Here is a 25,866-nt window from a genome sequence, read left to right on the forward strand (position 1 = left end):
AAGCACTTGTGTCTTTTTAATGCTACAGGATAGTACGCCTTTATTGAAGAGATTCTATAATGTTGAGTTGCTTGAGACTGAATGCTGGTTTGATTCCATCGCTGAGACCGGACTCATACATTGTCGATTCTTCACTGATGACTCCAAAACTGACTATGGGTCTTGATCTGGGGTCTTTTTCGAGTTTAATGGAGATAAGCTTCACTTTTCTGTAGGGGAATATGCTTCGGACTTCCAGGCTGAGGTAATTGCATTACTCAAAGCCATGGACTAAGGGTGGAGGGGAAGGAGGTTACGTGACTGCAGTGACAACCAAGCTGCACTTAAGGCATTGACCAGCCCTGTATTTAAGTACTTCCGAACTAGTTCGGCAATGCAAGTCTCGACTAAAATATGATGGTGAACATAACGAGGTTGTTTTACTCTGGGGCCAGAGTTGGCTCAGACCAGGCATTCCGCCGTCCGCAACCAGTGTGAACACTCCCACCTTCGGCAACCGAAGCCAACATCAGAAACTGGATGAATACTTCGCTCAGAAATGGCTGAGAGGCATCGAGGGGATGCAGGTGGGCAAAACTCATGTTGCCTTCAATCTCACAAGGTTTATCTAATTTTTTGCTCTCACTGAGCAGACGACACTGCAGACAACTTGCTGGACTGCTGATTGGTCACTACGCGGAACAAACACCTGACTGTGATAGGCGTAAATGACAAGTCCATTTTCCCATCTTGCCTTGAAGAAGATGAGACGGTGGAACACTTTTTGTGCTTCTTGCTTGCTTGTTTATTTGTCATCGACTTTTTTAAACTCGTTATTATCTCTATTGTCAGTTTCTGAATTAAAAGTTTGGCGTAAAAAGCGTAACCGTTTTGATGTTTTAAGTTTTGTGTTTTAAAAATGTGACAAATATTTTTCGCCTCACTTTAAAACTCGGAGCGATAAAAATAAAAATGATGCCATTAACACAAATAAACTATTTTACATATACTCCACGTGCAAAGTCATGAGAGAGGCGAACATTTGATGAGTTTATAGTGAAGATAATGTAAATAACGCTAGCGATCGCAGTGCTCGTAAAAAATATAACTCTTCCGAGCGAGAGAGTATTTTGATGTATTTACGAGCTCTATTTTTTTTTAAATCTACAAGTGTGTAATCACATTATTTTTATAAATAGAACACAAGAAAATATTTTACTTTTATTTTGGTCACTCTGAGTTTAGTTTTTGAATTCACCCACCATGCAAATTTACATTGTTAGATCTAATTTTCACATTTAATTTTTTTACGGGCTTTGGGAATATTTAGAAATGTATCAGCAGGGGGTCCACCGAGACCAGTAAATTTTTGAAAGGGGTCTACGAGAAAAAATAGTTTGGGAACCTCTGGTCTAAACAGTATTTGAATTTATTCGTAAAATTGTTCTCAAAATTACTGAATCCAACAAGTTGCAAAAAAAATAATAGACTCTTTCTCAGCCCTAGTACAGGGGTCGAACAAATTATAGCCGCACCATATTTTGACAAGTTTTAACATATTATTCTTTTTGTTATTTAATTTTGGTTATTTTTTTTTATAAAAATATAGTTCATTCTTTAACAAAACCTTTGTAAATCCCAGTTTCAAACTCTGTGCAATATTAAAAAGAATTCAAGAAACTTTTGTAAAAATTTCGAGCCCTTTTATTAGATTTCTTACTGCCAAAAATTTTTATGCCCATACAATTTGTATGAAACGTCCCACAATAGCGCGGCGTTAGCGCCGAGCAAATGGAATTTTAATTTTTGACAGGGGGTTACGTGTTGAAGTTGGATGCAGAAGACGGAAAGAAAGAGAAAGGACAAAAAGTGAATGAGGAGACGAGAACAAAAACGAGAGGAAATAAGCAAAACCTCAAAAATAACGTCGCGTTGATTTAGGGATACCGCACTGACACTCGTTGACAAATAGAAAACACAACGCTCAGCGCTCCAATTTAGGGACGGCAGCCAGAAAGATTCTCAGTATACATACATACATACACTCATAGCTCTCTATACACAGTGGTTATGAGCGTACGCAGATACGGGCTAAGGAGCTACGTGGCTGTCTCCGGATCGAAAAACGAGAAACCAAATCGATCATGTTGTGATATACCTTGTTTATACCGACACATAAAGCGCTTTAACCCACTTCGCCGTGATTCAAAACGTAAGCATAAACCAAATTTCAATACGCTCAGAAATTCAAAAGTGTGTTGACTCGAATTTGTTTTCAAATCGGTTTTTTAATTCTCACATCGGTTAGAAAACAGGTATAAACGTATAATTCATTTGACGCGAAGTGAAAAAAGGCTGGCTTTCTTTATACATCCCCTTTTAAATTTGAATTATTCTTATAATAAATTCGAATTATTGTTTGCTTCCATTTCGGTCAACCGCGCGATTAGCAATTTGAAACTGGCATTTTATTCGAGAAAATAGAATCCAATGGGTTACAAAACTGCACGCTCAAAATATTTCTAAGAAATCTAATTAAAAAGATCGAAGTTATTACGAAAGTTTGTTGAATTTTTTTAAATATTATACACAGTTTTAACCTTGGATTTACTCATTTTTTGTTAAAGAATGAACTATATTTTTATAAAACAATAACTTAAATTAAATAACAAAAAAAAGTATATGTTTAAACTTGTCAATATATGGCGCGGCTATAATTTTTTCGACCACTGTGTATAGAGAGCAATGTGTGTATGTATGTATGCGTATGTAAATATTGCATTGCGTGAATGGTATAATTACGATTGCGCTCAGCCGCATTGGCGTTAACTTTAACATCAACGTTCTTGATGACGCTCTCAGCTGTTGTTTTCGAAACTTCTCAGTAAACTTTACTGCATGCGACCAATGCGAATGCATTTTGGAAAAAGTCGCTGCTGCTGCGCAAGTTAATTTCAGACTTTCTGGGGGAAAAAGCAGTCTGTCATTTTGTTATTCATTCGCATTTCCGTCCGTATTTGTATTGTACTGACATACAGATTCCTATATGCATAATACGTACATATGTAGATACCTGAATATATAGATCAGTACATACATACATATGTGTAAGCTTAGTAGTACTCGTTCATTAGTAGTTTCATTCTGAAATTGTGCACTATTTCAACGCTCAAACAAACGCCAGACTATCTGACTATAAGACTAGCCGATTGGCTGACTGGCTCGGTAGCTAGCTTAGTTTAATTCATTTCAGTTTCGGCGCAAGCAAACAGCAGGCAACCAGACCTCGCACTCAACAGTCTTCTTTAGGCAGACAAACGTGCGAGACGTCTTAACATTCTTCATGTTCCGTCGCTCATCAGTACGCGGCTTTTTACTTCCATATACTTTCCATTGATCACGGTACATACACACCTGCCAACTGGCAAGAGTCAAACGCGTTTTTAAAGCTCACTAACTGTCATACAGCAATTCAATTGACTTACGGCTGCTCTCAAATAAACAACAGATCATCAAAAAAAAAATCAGTCGACTATTTCGCCGTCATTATTTACACTATTATTACTGTTATTTATTGCGGTTAAACATTCTTGATATTGCCGAAGCAATTTTTTGTTGCTCAGCTTGGGAAAGTGTCTGAATTATAAACAGGGCATTTAAATAAAAAAAATCTACACCCTCAGAACGCAGAAAACATGAGCTCACACTGGGGTTACACCGCTGAAAATGGTAAGTCCGATCTCTACAGATCTATTAATGAATTTGTGTGAAATGTACAATTTGTACATATCGTCGGTGATACTGTAAAACGTTCCATGTCTCTTATTACCTCTGGTGCTTGACTGATCTGTTATCTGTATCTGACCGCTTCTAGCAAACGTTAGTCTTCATCAGCCAAAGATAGACAGTTTTGACATTCGTTTATTAGGGTGGAACGATTTGCAGATGCATTCCTTTGCAAGTAAGATACCATCTACATAAGTGTCAAGGGTACTAATAGACATAGACCGTTTTGGAGTATCACCGTCGATATGGAAGTAAAGCATGTACTTAAGGCAAACAATCAGAAGCTTGCTTATTGGAAGAAAGGCAAAAGTCTGAAGCATTCGCTCACACGTTATCTTACATGTCGCGCCCGTCGCGTGCGATTGTGCAAAGTGATTATAATTTGTACGCTCAATAGCTAGTCGGCGCATAATGCACGCTGCAATGCCGCCGATTTCACTTCTATGGCATTAAACGCCCGATCATTGCATAAACCCGACTTGGGAGCGTATATATGTATGTATGTATATTTATTGCATGTGCTTAAATGTTTTTGTAAGCATACATACATATGTATGTATATGGATATGTTCATATGCATGCATATTAGGGAGGGTCACTAAGAATACTACATATCGACACCTGAGTGGAAGATCGACCTATCTCGGCAGCCAGTTCGAAGACGCCCTTCTCAGAAAACTTTTCAAGAACGCCCTATTTCAGAATTTGGTTGAAGAACGCCCTATTTCAGAATTTGGTTGAAGAATGCCCTATTTTAGAATTTGATTCAAAAACGCCCTATCTCAGAATTTGGTTCAATACGCCCTATCTCAACTTAAAATATATTGAAAAGTTTGAGAATTTTTCTGAGATAGGGCGTTTTCGTACTGGCTGCCGAGATAGGTCGGTCTTCCTCCCAGCTGACGATATGTTAGGGAAACTGCTTGTGGTTAAACGATTTTAAAAAATTCGTTCAAGTTGTTTGCTAGATATGACTGCACAAGGCCGCAATTTGGAGCCCTACTCTAAAGTAAAACTCCACTCCAAGCCCTTTAGAAGTTATGGCTTTCAGCGCTCGCGCCGACATATGCAACTTATAGCTGAATAAAGTTCTAAAAGCCTGAAAAGTGTGGAGCGTCTAAAATGCCTTTTGCGGAGCTCTACTCTAACCGCTTAAGCGATTTTGCTCGGCTCAACATATCACACCAGTCTTTTCTCTTATGTGCTAAGTGTAATAATAATATTAGATTGGCGCTTAAACATACATACATACAAATGTTAGTGTTTGACCGAGGTTCTCCTCCGATTTGTGGCGTGCGCCATGATGTTGTCACACAAATGGGAGGAGCCTAAAATTTTATGCCGACTACTAACGACGATTGCAGTTTTATGAGAAGCTGTTTTTCATGTCCGAATATACAGAAGTTGGCCATTGCCTGCCGAGGGGCGATCAATATTAGAAAGCACTTTTCTGTTTTTTATTTTTTGATGTTGGGTTGAACTACGCTTGAAACCAGGCCCTGCGCTATGGTAGTGCGCCCTTCTAACCGCTGAACAACAGCGGCCACCTAAACCAACTGGTGCCAATCAGAAATTCCAATTGAAGCCAAGTGCTTCTCCATCTGATTTCGGAATGGTGGTGGTCTTCCTATTGCTCTGCCACTTTCATGGCTGGAGCATTTGCATCATTCCGTACGACATGACCTATCCATCACATACGCTGTATTTATATGATGAGAGACTTATAAAGTGTGATTTTCGTTCGTAGAGAGGACTGTAGTTTTACTACTATATACCGTCGTGAGTTAAAAAACCGTACCCGCCTAATGTGAACCCATATATGTATGTGCTAACATGTTGTAGGTGAATAAATCTCGTGACTAAAAGTGTGGTCGGCAATGACTGCAACCTTTGCTTCCGTTTCTATTGACTTTTAGAATAAGTTTAAGCGGTGCTTTACAGGTGTTATATACATACATACATATATACATACATACACACTTAGACGAAATATAAAAAAGGAATACAGTTACAAAATTCTTATTAATTAGTTAAGCAGACAAAAGAAAAGTTCAAGATTATATATCGCACACGTTCTTAGAAAGTGCATTAACTAAAATATTTTACATAATTTGGCAGAAAATGATGTGGTTTTCTTTCCAACAAATATTCCGCTCTTGATGGAAGGTTAATGTACATTTGGCGGAGTCATGTCAGAAATGCACGCAGAGGTTTGCCATTGCATGCCGGGGTTTCAACATAACATCCAGGGAACAGTGACATAAGTTCCATGGAAGTTATGTCAAGAAATTATCTTTTGGGTTGTTCACACTTGCCAGGTTATTCTTTATCTGGTTAAAAATTATTATTCTGTAGTGTATGTTATTGTTGTAAACTGAATACAAAATATAACCACATAATCAGATAACCTGATAACCAGGCAAGTGTGAGCGATCCAAATATGTTTTGTACCAGCGTTAAATCACGATGCAGAAAATGAAGGTGGCGCCATTCGCGGACCGCTAACCCTCTCTTCGTCGATTTGATAGCATCCACCCATTCGCTGAAGTCACACAATAGTTTCGTTCCTCAACTTTTCTGGATAAAACTTGTTAAACTATCAAAACACAAAATTGCTCTCAGAGAAAGAGAGAAAAACCAAAAAGTACGGGAAAGCTTTTCGGGTAAAAACTGGTAAAACTATATATTCAGGGGCGCACCCAGGAATATATTTTTTTGGTATATATTTTTATACTTCTGAATATATATTATCAGCAAATACTGCTTTAGATAATACGCTTTTTAAAATACATTTATGCAAGTTTTATGTTCACTAGGTATGTAATAAAAAAAACTTTAAGTTTCATAAATTGCATTTTATTTACATAAAATTAAAACTACATACATAAATTGACAAAGAACTCAAACATTTTTAACCGACTTCAAAAAAGGGGAGGTTATCAATTCTTCGGAGTATTCTTTCTTCTTTTATGTGTGCCACCGTATAGCTTTGGACCGCGTGAACCGGTTTCAATATTTTTTTTTTTATCGTAAAGAAGGTACCTAATTGGTAATTTAGTTTAGGTCTGATGATTGGATCATGAATAAATTAACGGTACTCCTAAATTTGTATATGAGAATTGAAGTCGGTTGTATTTTTTGCTTAAAAATTACATACTTGTGTAATAAAAAGTTCTATAAACACAAGCTGCGCTCAACTTTCAAAAGTAATAAAAAATGTTATTAAAGAATTTTAATATAAATAAATTAATTAATTCCATGAAATTTTTACACTTTTATGTTCATTTTCCTCGATTTCTGGTTTTTAGTTTTCGATGGAGATGGTGATTTTTACAATTGCTCCATTTCTTGAATATTTCGAATACTCAAAAAATTAACTGAACTTGTATTTTTATTATGTAGCTTATTTTTGTAGAACGAATTCGAAGCTGGCAAACTAAATCTTCTAATCCTTGTTAAGTACATATCTGTGGTAAACTCTTTTAGGCTGTAAAGGGTAAAAAACAACAGTAAGTGAGTATGCATTGCATACTTTTAGGCCAATGTGTTCATTCGCAGTTAAACTTTTAAAAGCTCCCAAGACAAACGAAAAACTCATGTAAAATGACGCACAAGAAAGGGAAAGGAAATTTTCTTCTATCAAAATTTCTGAAATCAGTTTGCAGCTCTTAAGAAAAAAATGCTCTTATATTTATTTCTTAAGGAAAGTTTGCTTTTCAAGCAACAGAAATAATAAAAAGTACTACTTGTGATTTTTTCGAGAGCTAGATTCCAAGCATTAAGATACAGTTTGTAATTGAGGTTATGAGCTTTGGGGGGACGGCTTTGAACCCCAAAACCCACCCTTGTGTGCGCTAATGTATATATTATACGCATATACACAAACAAATTAACAAAAATACTTATAAAACTCGATATTACTTCGTTACGATATATTTAAAAGGTGAAAATTCAGATGGAATTTTGTTTTTGCTTATTCAACTTTCAAATCGTTAGAACAGCCGATGGCAGTGCACGGACTTTACCACTTTATTGGTAGATCTACCAACTTTTTATCTGTATTTTATTTTCTAAAATTTTTACGAACAAAGGCTAAAAATCTACCAATATTTTCCGGAAATAAAGCAAAAAGATTTAAATGATTGCAGTGTATACACACATATTTTGTCATATAACTCTGACAATGACCAATTTAAAAGTGAAAGTGCATCTCTATCACCTGTTTATGGAAATATTTTTCGGTTGCAATACGTTTGTGTGGGAGACTGCTAAATGAATGGGATGCTAATTTCAAGCATTTCAAAACTAATTTTAATCAAACAATTAGGGGTAAAATTTGCGAAGCCCAGCAGAAAATTTCGAAGCAAAAAAATTTCAGCAAAAAATTTTTAATTTCATTAGAAGCACCCTTTGTTTACTTGCTTTTTTAAATGGTTGCATACATTTAGGCATATGCATACCCAGCCAGCAAAGAAACGTAAATTTTGCCGATAGTGAGTTTAGTTCAATTTTCCGTATCCGAAAACGAATTTAAAAACTCCTACAGTATCATCAATTTTCGTATGCGGAAAACGTTCGAAAAAGATGATGTAATTTGAAAGCAATAATTGTATTTTATTTGCTCAAGCTAAACATTTGAAAGCATGCATGCGTAGTTGCCAGTGGCCAACCACCGAAAAGCTGAAAACCGATCCGAAAAAGGGCAAAAAGTGGATGAAGTGCGAATTTTTGTCGGTTTACTGAATCCATTTTCGGATACTTTGACGTTCCGTTTTCCCACTAAAGTGTCCGGCAGAAACCTATGCTGTGCAATGGCGCATCGCGTAGTTCCTTCCTTTTCCGCTGCAACCTTTGTGCATTTTTAGGTGCAGTGATACGAAAAATTTTTTTGGTGACGCATTTCCGAACGTTTTTATGAAGTTGGCTTTTAATATGGTTTTAAACAAACTAACAAATTAATGTATAGAATTAACAATAACAATCGCGCCGTCAAGTTTAAATAACGGCAAATCAGCCCTTCGAAATTTTCTGCAGGGCTATGCGTTACAGCTTCGCAAATTTTACCCCTACCGAAGCCAAAGATGTAGGCATATCAAAAAAGTTCTTCTTATTATAAAAAGACTGTCTTTTTTAAGAAAGATCGTGGATATTTTACACCTTTCTTACTAAGGTTAAAATAAATACGAATTTCTGCAGTATGAAACAAACTAGAAATGAAACGAAATACGATTAAGTTTCACTGAGAATTACGCTTGTACACATGCGCTGACATGGTATCGAACCTGGGTTCTACAGAGTAGAATTGCTTACTTCTAGCTTCTTGGTAAAGGCGGTCGCCCCAGAATCTGAACTGACAGTAATAACGACTTATTGCTAAAGTAAGCTATCAGCTATGGAAGCTATAAAATGCCGAAGTGAGAAAAATCATGACATTCATATCACTCATAACAAATCAAATGTTTTCTGCCAATTCAATAAAAATATACCTACATACATGTGCATATACATTCCTTTTAATTTATGTGGTTTAAGAACTGTATAGCATTATTTACATACAAAATACATATGTACATACATGCATACACATTAATAATTTTGATAAGAATGCTTTTATTCCATTGCGTGTGGAAAATTTTTTACAACCTTTCATTAAACTTGTCTTGTTATTGATAATAAAAAAAATATTGAACATAAAATTCGCATTGCCTGAGTACTTATGCATGTTTTAAGGCAGAATTTTATTCCGAACTGCTTACAAAATAGGTGAGGGTGCTGATTAAGTGCCCTTCAAGATTAAAGCTGTCAATTCAAAATTTATATCTATGCTAGATGGGTGTATTTCAGAGACCGTACCGGTAATGCATTTTAAATTAAAAAACAAAATATTTAAGTTAATTTTTTACTTTTATTGTTTTGAGCAAAAAATACCGATTATTCGCCGGTATTTTTTGAACAGAGAACAATCGGTAATGTTCGCTTTTTAATTTTCAGGCATTGATAAAAATGAAACTTACGATGTGAATGTTTCGTCTTCTTCGAAATAGAAGCTGCACTGTGTGTACCCAAATACTAAACTTTTTAAAGTACGGCTGACTTCCAAAACGTCAGTTGCTTTGCATACGTACAACGTATAATGTTCCATAACGCTGAGCTACACAATATTGACAATGTATACTTTTCCAAAACGCATCCGAAAAGTTATCGAAACGCATCGCTAGAGCAATCAGCGCATCAGAAACACAGTTGATGCTTCGTTTGTTATTGGTTACCATTGATGTTTTAAAAATGGAAAATTCAGAAAAATTGTTCTTGCTATTTTGAATATTTAAAATATGCAATCTATATGGTTGCAATGTGTCGCAACTCTGCATATAAAAACAGTTTGAATACCGCAGTATAACAGTATCCAAACATTGTATTGATACATTTTGGAAGTCAGCCTATCTATCTCGATACTAAATACCAGTGTTAGGCCAAATTGCTACTATAAAACATGTACTACTATCATGTACATATGTACATATATCTGTGTTCGTATGGAATAGTAGCTTATGTCGAGAAGCTGGCTTTAGTATAATGCGGCATTCCCTTTATCCTTTAAACGACAAGGAATTTTTTGATGAGACTTAATAAGAATATTGACTTGCTAATACCGGAACTATTTCTTGCACGTTTATTTACCAAAAGTTCTTTAACGGCTCGGCGTCATTGAGTCATTTGCAATCGTATGCTGCGTAGAGATCTTTGGACTTAAAAGTGTTCGGGAGTCTTCGTGTTATACTTTCCGAGATTTAGGGCCAAATTTACAGTGATTTTGATTTTGAGTACAAAAATCAGTAGTTAACTGCCGATTCTGAGTTAACTACGCACTGTGAACAGGGTTGCCGTTTTGGGCTTTTCCTACCAAAATTGGTAGGTTTTTTTATCGTTGGTAGGATGGTAGGTTTCTTTGCTCATAAAACCGAAAACATCTCTGGTTTGTAGTAGTGTGTCACTTTGTTAGCACTGTGAGTAGGCATGTAAAATAGGGACAATATCAGTTTTACCCTCATTCTGTTTCTTGGATGGCCCCAACTGTTTGCGAAATACCTTAAAAAACTCGTTGCTTACTGGCATAGGCAGGATTTCACCCATTACTTTCGGCCATTCTTTGAACTCCGTATACGCTATAAAAACTTGTATCCACTGGGTATCTAAAGGGATATTAATTGATTGAATTGATGGACGTAAAGGCGGGTTTATAAATCAAATATTTTTCTTCGAATCGATAATTGTTTCAACAATGACAAGGTTGTTAAAATATTTCAAATGGCACTAGAAGAAAAATTCACAAGCTAATACTAATTTTTCAGCCCGTGCACTAATAGACTCCGGTTCGGAATGTTCATTCATATCAGAAAGACTTAAACGCCGAAATAACCTACCATCCAAAAGTTTGAATGCTCAGGTGTCAGGCATCAACAACACCGTTTCAGCCCAAGTCAAAGAAGCGTGTTTAATACAGTTGCGGTCACCGATTGACCCTTTAATAAAAATAGATACCACTGTCCTGGTTCTACCACAGCTTACAGGAAATCTGCCGACTTGCCAGATCAATGCTATGACAAAGCAAGCGTTTCCGGATTTAGTATTAGCTGACAAGAGATTCTTCATAAATGAGCAAGTTGATCTTGTACTAGGCGGCGATATTTACGCCCAAATAATATTGAGTGGCATACAGAAGAATGTTTTAGGTACCCTGCTTGCGCAAGAGACTGTATTCGGCTGGATACTAACCGGTCAAACTGAGGCAACAGGGCCAACGAATAAATGCGTTTCATTCTTCAACGAAGTCACTCTAGACAAACAATTAGCGTCTTTTTGGGAATTAGAGGACATCCCAAAGAACCATACATACACCAGAGAGGAAGTTTACTGCGAGGACCTGTACAAACGCACAACTAAAAGGAACAAAGATGGAAAATATACAGTATCGTTGCCATTCAAAATGGATTTTCCAGGGAGCGTGCGGTTAGGACCCTCTCTCAAGAGCGCTTGCTCTCAATTTTTTCGCAATGAAACGCGTCTAGCAAAGGACCCACTCCTACAAACGGAGTATAATAGGGTACTGTCCGAGTACGAAACTTTAGGGCATATGACGCGAATTTCCAGCCATATTCAAGCTGATGAGTGTGAAAATTATTTTTTACCTCATCATGCCGTCCGGAAGGAAGAAAGCACCACCACCAAAGTACGGGTGGTGTTCAATGCGTCGTGTCCGACAGCTAATGGGGTGAGTCTCAATGATGTGCTTCATCCTGGTCCAGTACTGCAAAATGACCTCACCATCTTAATACTTCGGTGGAGATTTTATAAATATGTTTTTAATAGCGACATCGAAAAGATGTATCGCCAGATTTTACTTAATCCTACCGATAGCAAGTATCAACGAATAGTTTTCCGCACAAGCCCAACAGAACCAATTAGTCTTTTTGAACTTAATACGGTGACTTTCGGGGTCAATTGCGCCCCTTACCTCGCGATTAGAACCCTGCTCCAATTAGCTGACGATGTAGAACAGTCACACCCCATGGCGTCGGACATACTAAGAAATTACATGTATGTTGACGATGTTTTAGCTGGCGGTCACTCCATCGAAGCTGCTATCAAGGCGAAAACCGAAATAACAAGTGCATTGCAGTCTGCTGGGTTCCCCTTGAGGAAATGGACGTCCAATTGCAATGAAATATTAAAGGGAATACCAAAATCCCATCTACTGAAAGAAGACTTCTTGGACTTTGAAGACACTAGCACAGTCAAAGCTTTGGGTATCAGGTGGAATGCCCACTCTGACAATTTTTACTTTACAGCCAAGCCAATAGAGGAACAGGTTAGCTATTCTAAAAGGCAAATACTATCGGCTATTGCCAAATTATTCGACCCTCTAGGATGGCTTGCACCAGTGGTAATTACTGCGAAAATTTTGATGCAGAATATCTGGTTGGAAGGAACAGGGTGGGACGAAATCGTGTCACCTACGACTCTAGACCGCTGGAAAAATTTTAGGGAAAGCTACGACAGTATCGAAAGAATTCGTATTCCACGTTGGGTACACTTTTCCCCTGTGGCCGAGATCGAAATTCACGGATTTTGCGACGCCTCAGAGAAGGCTTACGCAGCATCTATTTACTTGCGTGTCGAAATAAGCAGCAAAGTGTTCATCAACCTGCTACTATCAAAAACTAGGGTAGCACCAGTTAAAACAATTTCCTTACCACGCCTAGAACTCTGTGGAGCGGTCCTGTTGGCAGAAACCCTGGAATCGATTTCGGATAATCTGAACTTAGCCCATCGTACAACTCAGATGTGGACGGATTCCACCATCGTGCTTGCCTGGATACGCAAGCCTCCATGCTCATGGTCGACATTTGTAGCCCATCGAGTGACCAAAATAATTGAGAAGGTGGGAGGAGAAAACTGGCGTCATGTGGACTCAACGTCAAACCCCTCAGATTTAGCCAGCAGAGGACTTACGGCGCAAGAATTAATAAACAATTCCCTGTGGTGGGAGGGCCCTTCTTGGCTTCAAGAAGACCACTCAAAATGGCCCACTCAAGGAAAGGACTATAACACAACCGTTGAAGAAAAAAGGGTACAAGTTCATATAACAACAATGGATAGTAAGACTGATATTCTTGATAGGTTTTCTGAATTTCCAAGAGCTTTGAGAGTGCTATCATACGTAATGAGATTCTCCCAAAGAACCCGTCCAAATACCAAAGCTTCATTTCAAGCGAAATCTTGTTTAATTTCAGCTGATGAAATTAAAGCAACGACCCAACGCTTAGTACTAGTTTGCCAGAAGCAGCATTATGGTGAGGAATATTCAGCATTAGTATCAGGAAAATCAGTAGGTTCTAAAAGTGAAGTATTGCCCCTTACCCCATTCATCGACAAAGACGGTATAATGAGAACAGGTGGACGGCTGGGAGCATCTCGTGATCTCGCCTACAACGAGCGTCACCCAATCATCCTGCCTTATAATTGCACCTTGTCCCGTCTCATAGTTCAGTTTATTCACAAAGTTTCCCTGCATGGTGAGAATCAGCTCATGCTGCGCTTGATCCGAACACAGTACTGGATACCTAGGGTCAAAAACTTGATTAGGTCCACAATTCATAACTGTAAGGCTTGCACGATTTATCGCAAACGCGCGCAAACTCAGTTAATGGGAATTCTTCCCAAGGAAAGAACGACATTTTCGCGAGCGTTTACAAATGCGGGAGTCGACTTCGCAGGGCCATTTGACATTAAAAGTTATAGTGGCCGAGGTTGTCGCATGTCAAAAGGATATGTCTGCCTATTTGTATGCTTCGCAACAAAGGCAATCCATTTGGAAGCCACTTCGGACTTGAGCACTCAGTCGTTTTTAGCAGCATTTGCCAGGTTCATCGCACGACGAGGCTGTCCAAAAAATATCTATTCCGACAACGGCACCAATTTTGTGGGAGCTTCTAGAGCTCTGAGAGCCGAAACAAAAGCCTTTTTAAAAGACGCCCGCGATAACACTTTGGCGAAATACGCTCACCAAATGCTTTCGTGGCACTTCATTCCCGCTTCAGCTCCCCACATGGGCGGACTGTGGGAAGCGGGAGTTAAAAGTTTTAAAAGCCACTTTACGAAAATTGCTTCCCAACACAAATACACGTTTGAGGAATTTACAACCCTATTATGCAGAGTTGAATCCTGTCTCAACTCTCGACCCCTGAGTCCCTCATCAAATCAACCAGGAGACCTGGAGCCACTGACTCCAGGCCACTTCTTAATCGGTGGACACATACTAGCTCCACCAGAAATAGACGCTGATGAAAATCGTGCCTCGATTGTAAATCGATGGCAGAGGCTCAAGGCTCTACACCACACGTTTTGCAAACGGTGGAAAAGTGAATATCTCACGGAATTGCAGAAACGCAACAAATGGAGATATCCGCAAGCCAATATGAAAATTGGAGACCTCGTGATCATCAGAGAAGATAACCTGCCGCCAAACGAATGGAGACTCGGAAGGGTAGTTAACGTCCATCTAGGTGCAGACAATAGGGCAAGAGTAGTGGACCTCATGACTGAAAGAGGACAGGTTACTAGACCTGTAGTCAAGCTGGTTCTACTACCCCCCTGTGATCAACAACACAGCGAATCGCAACCAAGTAACGACTCCATTTCGTAAAAGCCTAACTTAGTCCACAACCACAATTCGCAACATAATACAGTCCACTTTATCATACGAATATAAATCATTACTGCGAGATGCTCAACAAACTATATGAATCGATTTCGTTTTGTTGATGCGCAAAAATAACTTATCAAAATAATTTCGTTTCTTTTCGTTAAAAACAAGAATAGAATTATTTTGATAATTACCTAAATGATAAGAAACTGAATTGTTTCAACAGAAACGATTGGCTTATTTTGGTAAACGCTATAATTAACGTTACAATGCATACGTGCTTTTGATATGTATACACATACACACGTACCCCAGGAAATCATTATAAACGAATGGAGTTTGCGCGAACATAATATACTACGTCCACCAAATTCAAAAAATATTCAAGATTCCTTTAATTTTATTTAAAGTATATCTTATTAGAAGCTTTCGGATAAAAAGGTTGGGAGGAGCGGTAAGTTGCCTACATGTTTTTATTCCTTCTAACCTTGCGGAATTAATACAATTGTGTCGCAATCTTTATATCGAAGAATTGCCTACATAATATGTATATGGGCTGCATGAATTCATTCAAACTTCAAGCCAAACAGAGTACAGTACATTTGAATATTTTACTTCACTTACAAAATACTCAGCGTTTGGAATTTTGTAAGTTATGAATATACATTTTGTTTTAAATTGTCTACCTTTAAATGGAAGAATGTGACTGAATGAATGGAAAACATTTAAATCATTCAAACTCATTTCGGCACACAAGTTTTCTCGTATGTAATAGGAGCGCAGCAATACATACATACATACATATGTACGAAGAAAAAATATTTCTGGATATTCATACAAAAAGTTGACATCTATATCAATTCAATTTATTTTCACTTTGTCGACACATAGATCTGAACAGCTGTTCACTCAAATTTAAAAAAAAAAAAAAATTAAAATTTTAAGCTAAAATTATTCATCCGTTTTGTGTATGAATAATTCATATGCCGTTTGAGTGCATTCATGCAGCGCTCTCCTACATATCACCGCAAGGGATGGTTATGGACTTTCGTCATTACACCCGATTTACATGATTCAGGTACTTTGTGTTTTCTATTTGCTTTTACACGTTTCAATTCTGTTGAATTCAAGTTTGGTTCGTTAAATGGGAAGCAACGAAAATGCCAAAAGCAAAGCAAGAAAGTTTAAACGACTTGACGGTACAGACGCATGTGGACTCGTCCCTTTTGTTCTCACCCCCTCTCTTCCACATGCGAGCAGAATGGAATTCAATACTTGAACTGTGTAAAAGCAGTATAATAATAAAAAGGTTATAGTACTCAGTACTATAGTCTATTAGTGCACGGGCTGAAAAATTAGTATTATTGAAGAAGATATTGACACGTGCCGTTCCTAATAGGACTCCCTTGTTCGTGTTGGCAAAACAGGACTTAACGTTATTAACCGGACTCCTATTTCCTTTTTCAGAGTTGCGTCTGGCCTGGGCTTGCGCAGAAGTTGATGGCGTGTCATCTGAAAAATTTGGTTGTTGCCTTTGGTTCATGGCTGCTTTTGGCTGAGCTGCTTGATTATGCAGGAGCGTGTGGTGCCTTTGGTGACAGGTGCTGCAGTTAAATGAGCACGTACACCTTGACACAGTATGTCCAAAAGATAAGCAGTTCAAGCAGCCACGATTCTCCTTAATGAAGGCTATTCTGTTTGACACCGTGAGTTCGAGAAATTTGTGGCATTTCGATAATTTGTGGTTACTGCTTTTGCAGAATACACACATGGTTTTGGCTACAGAAGCTTGAAATGCGCCAAGTCTTTTTTGCGGTGTTTCATTTGTATGCCTACTATTGTGGGGCTTTGGGATTTTGGTATGTTTAATACCTGTTATGCCCGAGACGGTTTCAAGAGTTTGGAATCGGTTGGACAGAAATTTGTCCATATCCTCCCACTTGGATATTTCCGTCTTGTTCTCGATCGTTTGTTCCCACAATGCTAAGGTACTTTCTGGCAACTTCGTTGAGCAGAGATAAGTAAATATTGCATCCCAGTTTGATATGTCAATTTTATGGCTTTTTAATGATGAGATGCAATTATTTATATCTCGCTGTAGTTTCTTAATCGAGATTCCGCACTCGTTTTCTACCGACTTTAAATTAAAAAGAATTTGTAACTGGGAGTTTACGAGAATACGTTTGTTCTCGTACCTATCAGTTAAATTTTTCCATGCAGTGGCAAATCCCTCGTTAGTAAGTGGGCATTTTTGTACGATATCTTTGGCTTCCCCCTGTGTTTTTTGGTTGAGGTGGAATAATTTCTCAACCGGGGTAAGGCGCTTATTCAGTATATATATGGCCGTAAACATGTCTCGGAATGTTGGCCAAGAGAGGTAGTCGCCTTTGAACACGTCCGTATCGCACGGGGGCAGATGTATATTGTGTTCCTGGACAGACACGCCCTCTGTATCTTTTTCGCCCTTGACTAACTTTGCCTGGAAATCTGACATGTTCGACATGCAGCGCAAATAAACAGAATAGGAGCTCTTATACCTAGGTTTAACCGTAGAGACTCCTTTAGCGTCTAACGTGTCGGAATGCACTAATTCTTCGTAAGCAGTTTTTACCTTTCTCCATATTGCCTTAAGTTCCTCTTGCTGAAGAGTGAGGGTATATTTTGTGTGGTCAATTTGGGCCGTGTCATTATAGTCGGCCTCAAATTCTGCCACAGCATCAGTTAATTTTATGAATTTATCCATTTTGTTTATCGGAACAAAAATTTTGCGAACTGACAGGTATTATTTAGTACAGAAAAACCACTGAAGACCAAGATTCAAGTACGACTTCACTTGAGAAAAATTCTTAGAGACCACCACAATCCCAGATTTTAATACAAGAATTTCTAGTGTACCTTCACACGTATCAAGATATATTCTTTTATTTGTGATAATATATATATGTATGTATGTTTTAAAGGTTATACGTATGTATGTATTTGTAAGTATATATATATATTTTACTTTTTTCTTATGATTGCAGAATCTAAAAAAGCTCGCCACCCAACTCTCAATTGTAATTGAGCTATTAGTCTACTTATTCCGAAGAGACTTCTTATTTGTCCAATATTGTATGCCGCACGCGAATAGTGATTTTGTGGATGAAAATTTAAAGTGAACTCAAAATTGCCAATCAAATTAATAACAAGTGAGGTTAGAATCAAACTCCGTGATGTGTTAGTGTTGATGTACATACATACATGTGTATATGTGCGTAAAGAATTGAAAATGCAACTCGAACTAAAATACAATAAACGTGATGAAAGCCAAAAATCATCGAATTGAATATGTATTTTGAAGATATTGGAAAATAATTTTGAGCCCCGAAACTTAGTGAAAAAAAAGTGTGTTGCAGTGTTGTTTAAAAGAATAATTACACAAACAACTCACGTGGAAAGTTTTTACTAAAATCGCTGTCGCGCGCACTGGTGTTTGTCTTGCATACCCGTATGTATGTATGTACCTATGCTCACACGTTTGTTTAATGATTTGACAAATTATATTAATAATTGAAATTCACTGTTCACGATTTTCCACAAAATCACTATCGGTTATTACTGGCTTTTAAGTGCGCGAATTTTTCGGTATTTATCGCGTTTTCACCAATAATACATAAAATAATGTGCTTGAAACGACAACCACGTACCTTTGTAATTAGTTTTTGAACTTTTGGTGACTTGTGCTGTTTGCTGGACAGATTTGCGCCTTTATGTGTCGCTGTGTTGGTTTCTGGTGAGCTGGTGGTAATATGAGCGCTTTTGTGTTGTTGCCGCACCGTGTATCTCAGTCCTTTGGCTCCTTATTATTTCGTATGGACAGACGTCTGCTCGATCAAGTGTATTAATCTGGGGCGTTTTTGTCTGGGGCGTGCTTCCGTGACCTTTTAATATATATAAATGGTGGTTACTTTTAATTCCGGCGTAGTTGGACCATGAACGATCGGTGAACCAATGGGTCGCAACTCCCGCAGTGGCACCAATGTCAATTGAAAAAAGAAAATGGAAAAAACACAACCAAGTGTATTAGTGTATAATAGCTTGAATTTCAAGTGGCTTTATTATCAAATAAATCAGTGGGTGTACAATGTGATTACCTTTTAATATGTATCGCTGGGTGATGGCTGAAGTCGTCCGGTCTCCTTGATAGCTCGAAAGAAGTGAAAAGGTCCCGCTTTGACAAAGTTAAGTTTACCCGCCGGCAGCCAACTGCTCGGAGGGGAAACTTAACGAAAGTATGTTACAACGGGAAATAATACATTTATTGCTAACGGCGTAGCAATAAAGGTAGGCCGTATATATGCCTGAGTGTGTTTGTGTGGTCGGCTCAAGTCAATGCACTTTTACATTAGGGTGGTTCGACCTTTAAATCATTTGGTTTTGCATGAAGGCCTAAACAACATAACAAATATATTTACGTGCTTACAGAATATATTTTTTTTTTATACACGAAAATTAAAAAGAAAACTTATTCTGAGTCATACATATTTCCAGTAGCTCGAAGAAATTAATGGCAAATACACAACGCGCAGATTTTTCCCCCAACCCTGCGGCAAGCCTAACCGTGAGGTTTATTTTTACCTTACTTATTTATGTACATATATATACTTCATAATAAATGTGTGCAATTTACTAGAAATTTTGAGGGAGTAGAAATAGAACAGACCTCAGATTCGGGTTCAGCGGGTCGAATTACTTGTCGGTAGGTGGGTCTGGTTAAAAGCACAGACGACTTTTTTGTGTGCTATGTATAATATGTACTTAAATAATGTATATACCAGATATTATTCCGATCATTTTGTTTACTTGGAAATCTGATTTTAAGTTTGAAAACCAGCAAAAAAAATTATTTATTACCGTCAAACGGCGTTTTCTTAAATGGTAGGAACGAAGCCATTTTGGTAGGTTATTGAACCAGCTCTTGTTAGGAAAGAAAGTTTTGCAGTGGTAACCATGACTTTGAATTTGGCCCTTAATGTTCTTATTCGATTTTCCCGGCACTTTGCGAGATACTTCGTGTAATATTGTTTTGGATCATACGAAATTTTTAGGGATTTTCAGGACTACTTCAGGAGGTCTATGTCTCGGGACTATTTCCGGATTTTCGAGATTATTTCCGTATCCTCGAGCTCTATTAAGGGAATTCCGGGACTATTTCGGAATTGCTTCATAATCCTAGAGACCAGTTCGGGACGCTTGGTGTTATTTACCGATTTTCGGGACAACTTTGAGTTTCTCGTGACTTTCGAGATTTTCGGGACCACTTCGGGATTCTCAGGACTTACACCCGAAGTAGGAATTAATCTCGAAAATAGAAAAAACGAAATATTCCCAAAATTTTCGCAAGCATGAACAATACCGAAAAATTTTAATTCCAAGAATCTCACGTAGGAACAAGCGAATGAAAAATGTTAATTTTTTGAGAGGGTTATACGCCCCTTTCGATAAAGCCGGAAAATTCAAGTCGTAAGTTTGATTTTTATCAATGTCTGAAAAATAAAAGGAAAACATTGCCGATATTTATCTGCTAAAAAAATCGGTATAATTTGTTCAAAATAATAAAAGTACATACATATGTTATTTAATTTGTGTTTTCCTTCCGATTTAAATTTTGAAGGTAAAAGTTACTTTTTTATTAATATAATGGTTTTAATGTACCCACTTCCATTCCTTTGGACGTGGTTCCGAAATATTTTAATACAAGTAAGTTTTAAGCAAAAAAAGAAATTGACTTCAATTCTTATACAAAAATTTAAGATTATCGTTAATTTCCAATGACCGGATCGGTCAAGGTGGTCTAAAGTTATAAGGCCATAAAAATAATATTCCCACGAATTGATAACCTTCTCCTTTTTTTTAAGTCGGTTAAAGAGCCGAGACAAAATAAAAATTTTATAAAAAAATCCTTGCCAGAACACATGTGTCATGTTTGCTCAATTTGATTAACATACATATGTGCATATGTATATATGTAGATATTTATACAGCCGATCCAGATGAAAAATTTTCCATCTTACTGCAAATATTATCTCTGATCTTTTTATGGGTCAAAGTTGCAATAAATGAAGCGTCTTAAAATTTACAATAAATAAGAATACAAATAAACAAATAACATTTACTTTTGTTGGAAAGAGAAATGTGTTGTCTTTAGAAGCTTTCAGCACTTACTTTGCGTCAACAATAACACTGTGCGACAGCTTAAATCGTTATTGCGTAAAACCAAATGCAAGGTAATGGCTTTTTTCGAGTTTAGCTCAAATAAGGAAGATATCCTTAATTGAATGCTTGTACACAATTTATTCTTTAATTAGGTTAAGTTCTTGAAAATCATTCTTAAAATCAGTGTTGCTTCTTTGTGAGTAATTCCTCAAAACGTAAGAAATTTCGGACACGCTTGAGTATTTCTTGAGGATTTTTATTTTGCGGAATTTTTTCTCGATATATTTGCAGATAACAAATGTAGCCATGTTTTACAGAAGAGAGCTGTTAAATCGACCTGCAAATTTTGGAATAAAGCTTTCCGAAGTTTTATAAAGAGCGAAATACACCACAGCCACTTGGGCTTGTCAAACATTCTTTAAACCTGGTTTTCCCATTTTGTCATACACCATGCAAACATGACTCGTTCAAGCAAAGAATTTTAGTTTTCTTCTGGTTCACAATGTAAAGGGTTTGGTTTTCTTCGATTTTTCTCTCTCGCGTCCTCATTCCATTGCGAATGAGGCGATTTTATCATACACAACGTAAGCGGCTTGATCAAACGTCAACATGGCGGCCAGAAAATCTAAAAATTTTGATTTTCGTTAACATTTTCCTCGAACGGCTTGTCAAACCTTCAAATCAGGGTTGTTGCGAATATATGCATTCGCATTCGCTACCGCGGAGCTTCCGCATTAATTTTAACATTCGCATTCGCTTTCGCATTTGCAAAACTCAACGCGGATCTCTTGCGAATGCGAATATTGAAGGAACCGAAATTTACAGTTTTTTTACGAGTTAAACTTGGTCAAATATTTTTATTCCGAAATAAAAGTACTTTCCGGATAATAAACAAATCGCTTATCCAAATTAAACAAGTTTGGTATCAAATGAAAGAGGACTTAAATAGCTTTAAAACTGACATGTCTAAACGAGAAAAGCCACATATTGAAAAATATTTCTATAAAAAATGTTAATTAATAACCATAGAACAAACCTTGGGTCAGGTATTTATTTATATGAATTTCTTTAGTATTAGATTATAAAAAAATATAAATCGAGGTGGTAATCTTCGTTCGATTTTTCTGTTTAAAAGCTATTTCAGTCCTCTTTCATATGATACCAAATTTGTTTAATTTGGATAAGCGGTTTGTTTGTTATCCGCAAAAGACGGAATAAAAAATATTGGGCCAAATTTAACTCGTAAAAAATAACTGTTTCGGTCCCTATATCAGACCAATCACAGAAGAAAGCATTAAAAATGAATTAAAAAATAAATTAATAATACTGAGTAGTATCGATACTTTTTCCCTGATACGTTTAGAGTATCGATACCATGAGCTCGATGCCAGAATGAGTACTCAGTATCGATACCAAAGTCTGAAATTTCGAACCCTAGGTGTTTTTCGCTCTTAAGCACATCTGCATTTGCTGCTAAATATTCAAAATTTTAGCGATAACTTTTTTCATTTCATCGTTGTATTTTCAACTTGCAAAATCTCGGTAACGAATGGAGAGAACACGCATTGTTCGATCAGAAGGATATTCATATTGATGCCTTATTAAATCCTCCAGAAAATTATAGGTAAAGTTTTTGAATTAAAATATTATTAAGGTTCATATGAGTTTTCTAATTAACCCCGAAATACGGGTGAGTACTTAGCTCAAAATTTATTTAAAGAACTTCGTGAAAGACAGCAATTAATCTTGTATTGCTAGACACCTGATAACCCAGGATAATTTTTAAGTACTTAAAAGACATTACTCTACTCTAAGCTTCGTGTATTGGGCCATGAGAAAACCGTCATCTTTAAGGTATAGTCCAACCTTTCACAATATCTGGTATTAGTCTTAATCTGAAACGCAATAATCATTGAAAATTGCCACCGTTTATGGGGAAAAGCATTTAATATCACACTTTCAAACTGGAGCCCCTACGTAGCGACGCCAATGTATCTCCATACCATGGTCGAGTTCTCTACCATAAACACTTACGGAGATATGCGGTGTGAAAACTTCGTTTTGTATGGGAGGTGCCACACCCTTTTTTCCGATAGCCCCAATTTTTCTTCATAACTATGCGACTGATTTTATATATCTTGTACATACCACGTTCGAGTATGTTCGATTTGTATGGGAGGTGCCACGCCTCCATTTCCGATAACCACAATTTTTCTCCATGAGTATTCGATTGCTTTCATATATCTCCATACAATGTTCGAGTCCTCTTCCATGAACATTTTTCGGGATATGCAGTATGAAAAATTCGTTTTGTATGTGAGGTGCCACGCCCTTTTTTCAAATAGTCCCAATTTTTCTTTATGACTATTCGACTGATTTTATATATCTCCATACCAAGTTCCAGTAGTCTACCATGAACAATTCCAGAGACATGCAATATGAACAAGTAAGAAAGTCTAAGTTCGGGCGGAGCCGAACATTAAATACCCGGCGCAAGTATTAAATATATGTTTTCCACCTTTCCGAAAGTTACCGCTACATGATAAGCCAGGGTGTATAAATATTAAGTAAATTAGCGTCCTTAAATTTCGAAATATTGAAATCTCAAGCATTTATGAAATTTACCGTTATATAAAAAGCGGCCGTAATTTTAGTCCGATTTCAACAATTTTCAACGGTTTGCTTTTATGCGGCAAGCACAATAACCATACCGAGTTTGCTACAAATTGCTAGAACGGTTAGCGAGATACATGTATGTGATAACCATCAATTTCGAATAAATTAGCTTTAATATTTACTGATTTATCGAGGATTTCGTATTTCTCTAAATTACCGTTATATGGGATGTGAGCGTGGTTATTGTCCGATTTTAAAAATTTTCGGCCGTTTGGTATGCTGTGCCAGGGCCAACAATTGTGGCAAGTTTGGAAGAAATTGGTGCAGCGGTTACCAAGATATACACATGTAACCATAAGTGGGCGTGGCTACGCCCATTTTCCAAAATTTTTTAATATTCTTATTTCTTGTCTAACAATCATTGCATATATCAATTTTGAGTCAATTATCTTCAGTAGTTACTAAAATATCGCAGTTTTCGTATTTCTGAAAATTACCGTTACATGGGAGGTAGGCGTGGTTATTGTCCGATTTTCAATACCGTCCGTCCTCTGCCCAAAAGAAGTGCACGTACCAAGTTTCGTTAAGATATCTTAATTTTTACTCGAGTTATCGTGTGCACAGACGGACGGACGGACGGACAGACAGTCACCGCTTAATCGATTTCTCTTTTCATTCTGATCATTTATGTATACATTTGTCTATATCTATCTCGATTCGTTTTGCCTGTTACAAACAACCGTTATGAGAACAAAGTTATAATACCCTTGTGCACAAGTGCGCTCGGGTATAAAAATTCGGTTTGTATGGGAGGTGCCACGCCCCTTGCACCTAGCGGTATGCAATATACTTTACATCCGATTCTCATACCTACACATTTCATAATTCATGCAAGTACTTTTTGAGACCCATTGATCAGTCCGCGAAGCAACCCAGTTTTCACATTACAAATTTATCCAGTCATATCCAATTCGCTCGCCCATACCTGCCTAATTGATAACTTTCTCAGTATACCTTTAATGACTTACTATAGAAATAGCTCACAAAATATCATGGTTTTAGCTACATATTAAAATTAAGCAGCTGCAAAGCAAAACCGTATACCTGAAAATCAGTTGAATCAGTACGGTCGAACGGTCGTCATGATTTTTTAGGAGAAAATTTCATGGCTGTCTAAATGTAGGAGTTATTTCACAAAAGCCTGATCTTAACGATTTTCACTGTAAGGTCTCTGTTGATGGTAAGTGAAAGGAGTGCAAAAATTCCATGTCCATAGCTGCCTAAGTGGAGGAGTTATAACGAAAATACCAATCTGAACAGACATGGGTACATCGTTTCAGCTCGCCATTCTGATAATTTCGGTATTACTCTTTTTATGGGTGTATCTCTTCTTCTTCTGGTATTTAAAAACATCAGTCCAAAGTTACATTACCATATGAATTGGTACTTATTCCCTGAAGGTTGCCTAACTTTAGTAAAAAATGTTCGTCGTCTTCCTGCGCAGGCAAAAAATTGCATATGTATGAATCTATGTAAATTGCAAAAATGTTCTGTTTCTAAAGATTATAAAATTGAAAACAGTGCGAAAACACGAACTACAAATGGCTGATTTCAATTGAACAATGACAACTAACAGTAATTCTAATTAGTATGACCTATTGTTAAATAATATTTATTGTTTTTGTTTGTTTGCTACAGCTGATTACGTCCGCCTAATGAATGGAATGATGATAGTCTCAAGATACATAGCTATCTATACGTACGTGTGTATGTATGACAAAGAATTACAGAGCTGTAAAAACTGTAAATATACGATATCGCAGGTGAAAATACAGGTCTTTTGTGGTTGAATTCAATAATTTATAAAAGCATACACATATGTAGGTTCAGGAAATCAATTAATCAAAATGACACATCGTTGATTTTAAAGTACTAATTCCTGATAAAAGTGTTCACACTCTTGGTCAGCGAGGCAATGAGGTGTAGAAAATCAAACTCATGCTTTGCACTTGATTTAAAATTCCGAAAGGTCTTAGAAAAGATTTATACTTTCCGCGAAAGTCAGATCGATCGACGTGTGACTT

The 25,866-nt window shown here is 37.1% G+C and overlaps 2 protein-coding genes across 3 annotated transcripts in view; one reads left to right on the top strand and one right to left on the bottom strand.

Annotated features, from left to right (window-relative positions):
* LOC118735369 (inhibitor of growth protein 5) overlaps nucleotides 1-25,866 on the bottom strand; it is a 157,548-nt gene that overhangs the window by 60,488 nt on the left and 71,194 nt on the right. The window lies entirely within an intron of this gene.
* The window catches only part of LOC118735370 (carbonic anhydrase), an 89,098-nt gene continuing 66,459 nt past the window's right edge, over nucleotides 3,228-25,866 (top strand). The window contains exon 1 of the mRNA XM_036465085.1: nucleotides 3,228-3,708. Within this exon, the coding sequence (XP_036320978.1) occupies nucleotides 3,675-3,708 (34 nt within the window). The 5' untranslated portion in view covers nucleotides 3,228-3,674. The remainder of the gene's footprint in view (nucleotides 3,709-25,866) is intronic.

This window comes from Rhagoletis pomonella, unplaced genomic scaffold, assembly GCF_013731165.1.
Source record: "Rhagoletis pomonella isolate Grant_MI unplaced genomic scaffold, Rhpom_1.0 Rhpom_scaffold_00003, whole genome shotgun sequence".
Classification (NCBI taxonomy): Eukaryota; Metazoa; Arthropoda; class Insecta; order Diptera; family Tephritidae; genus Rhagoletis; species Rhagoletis pomonella.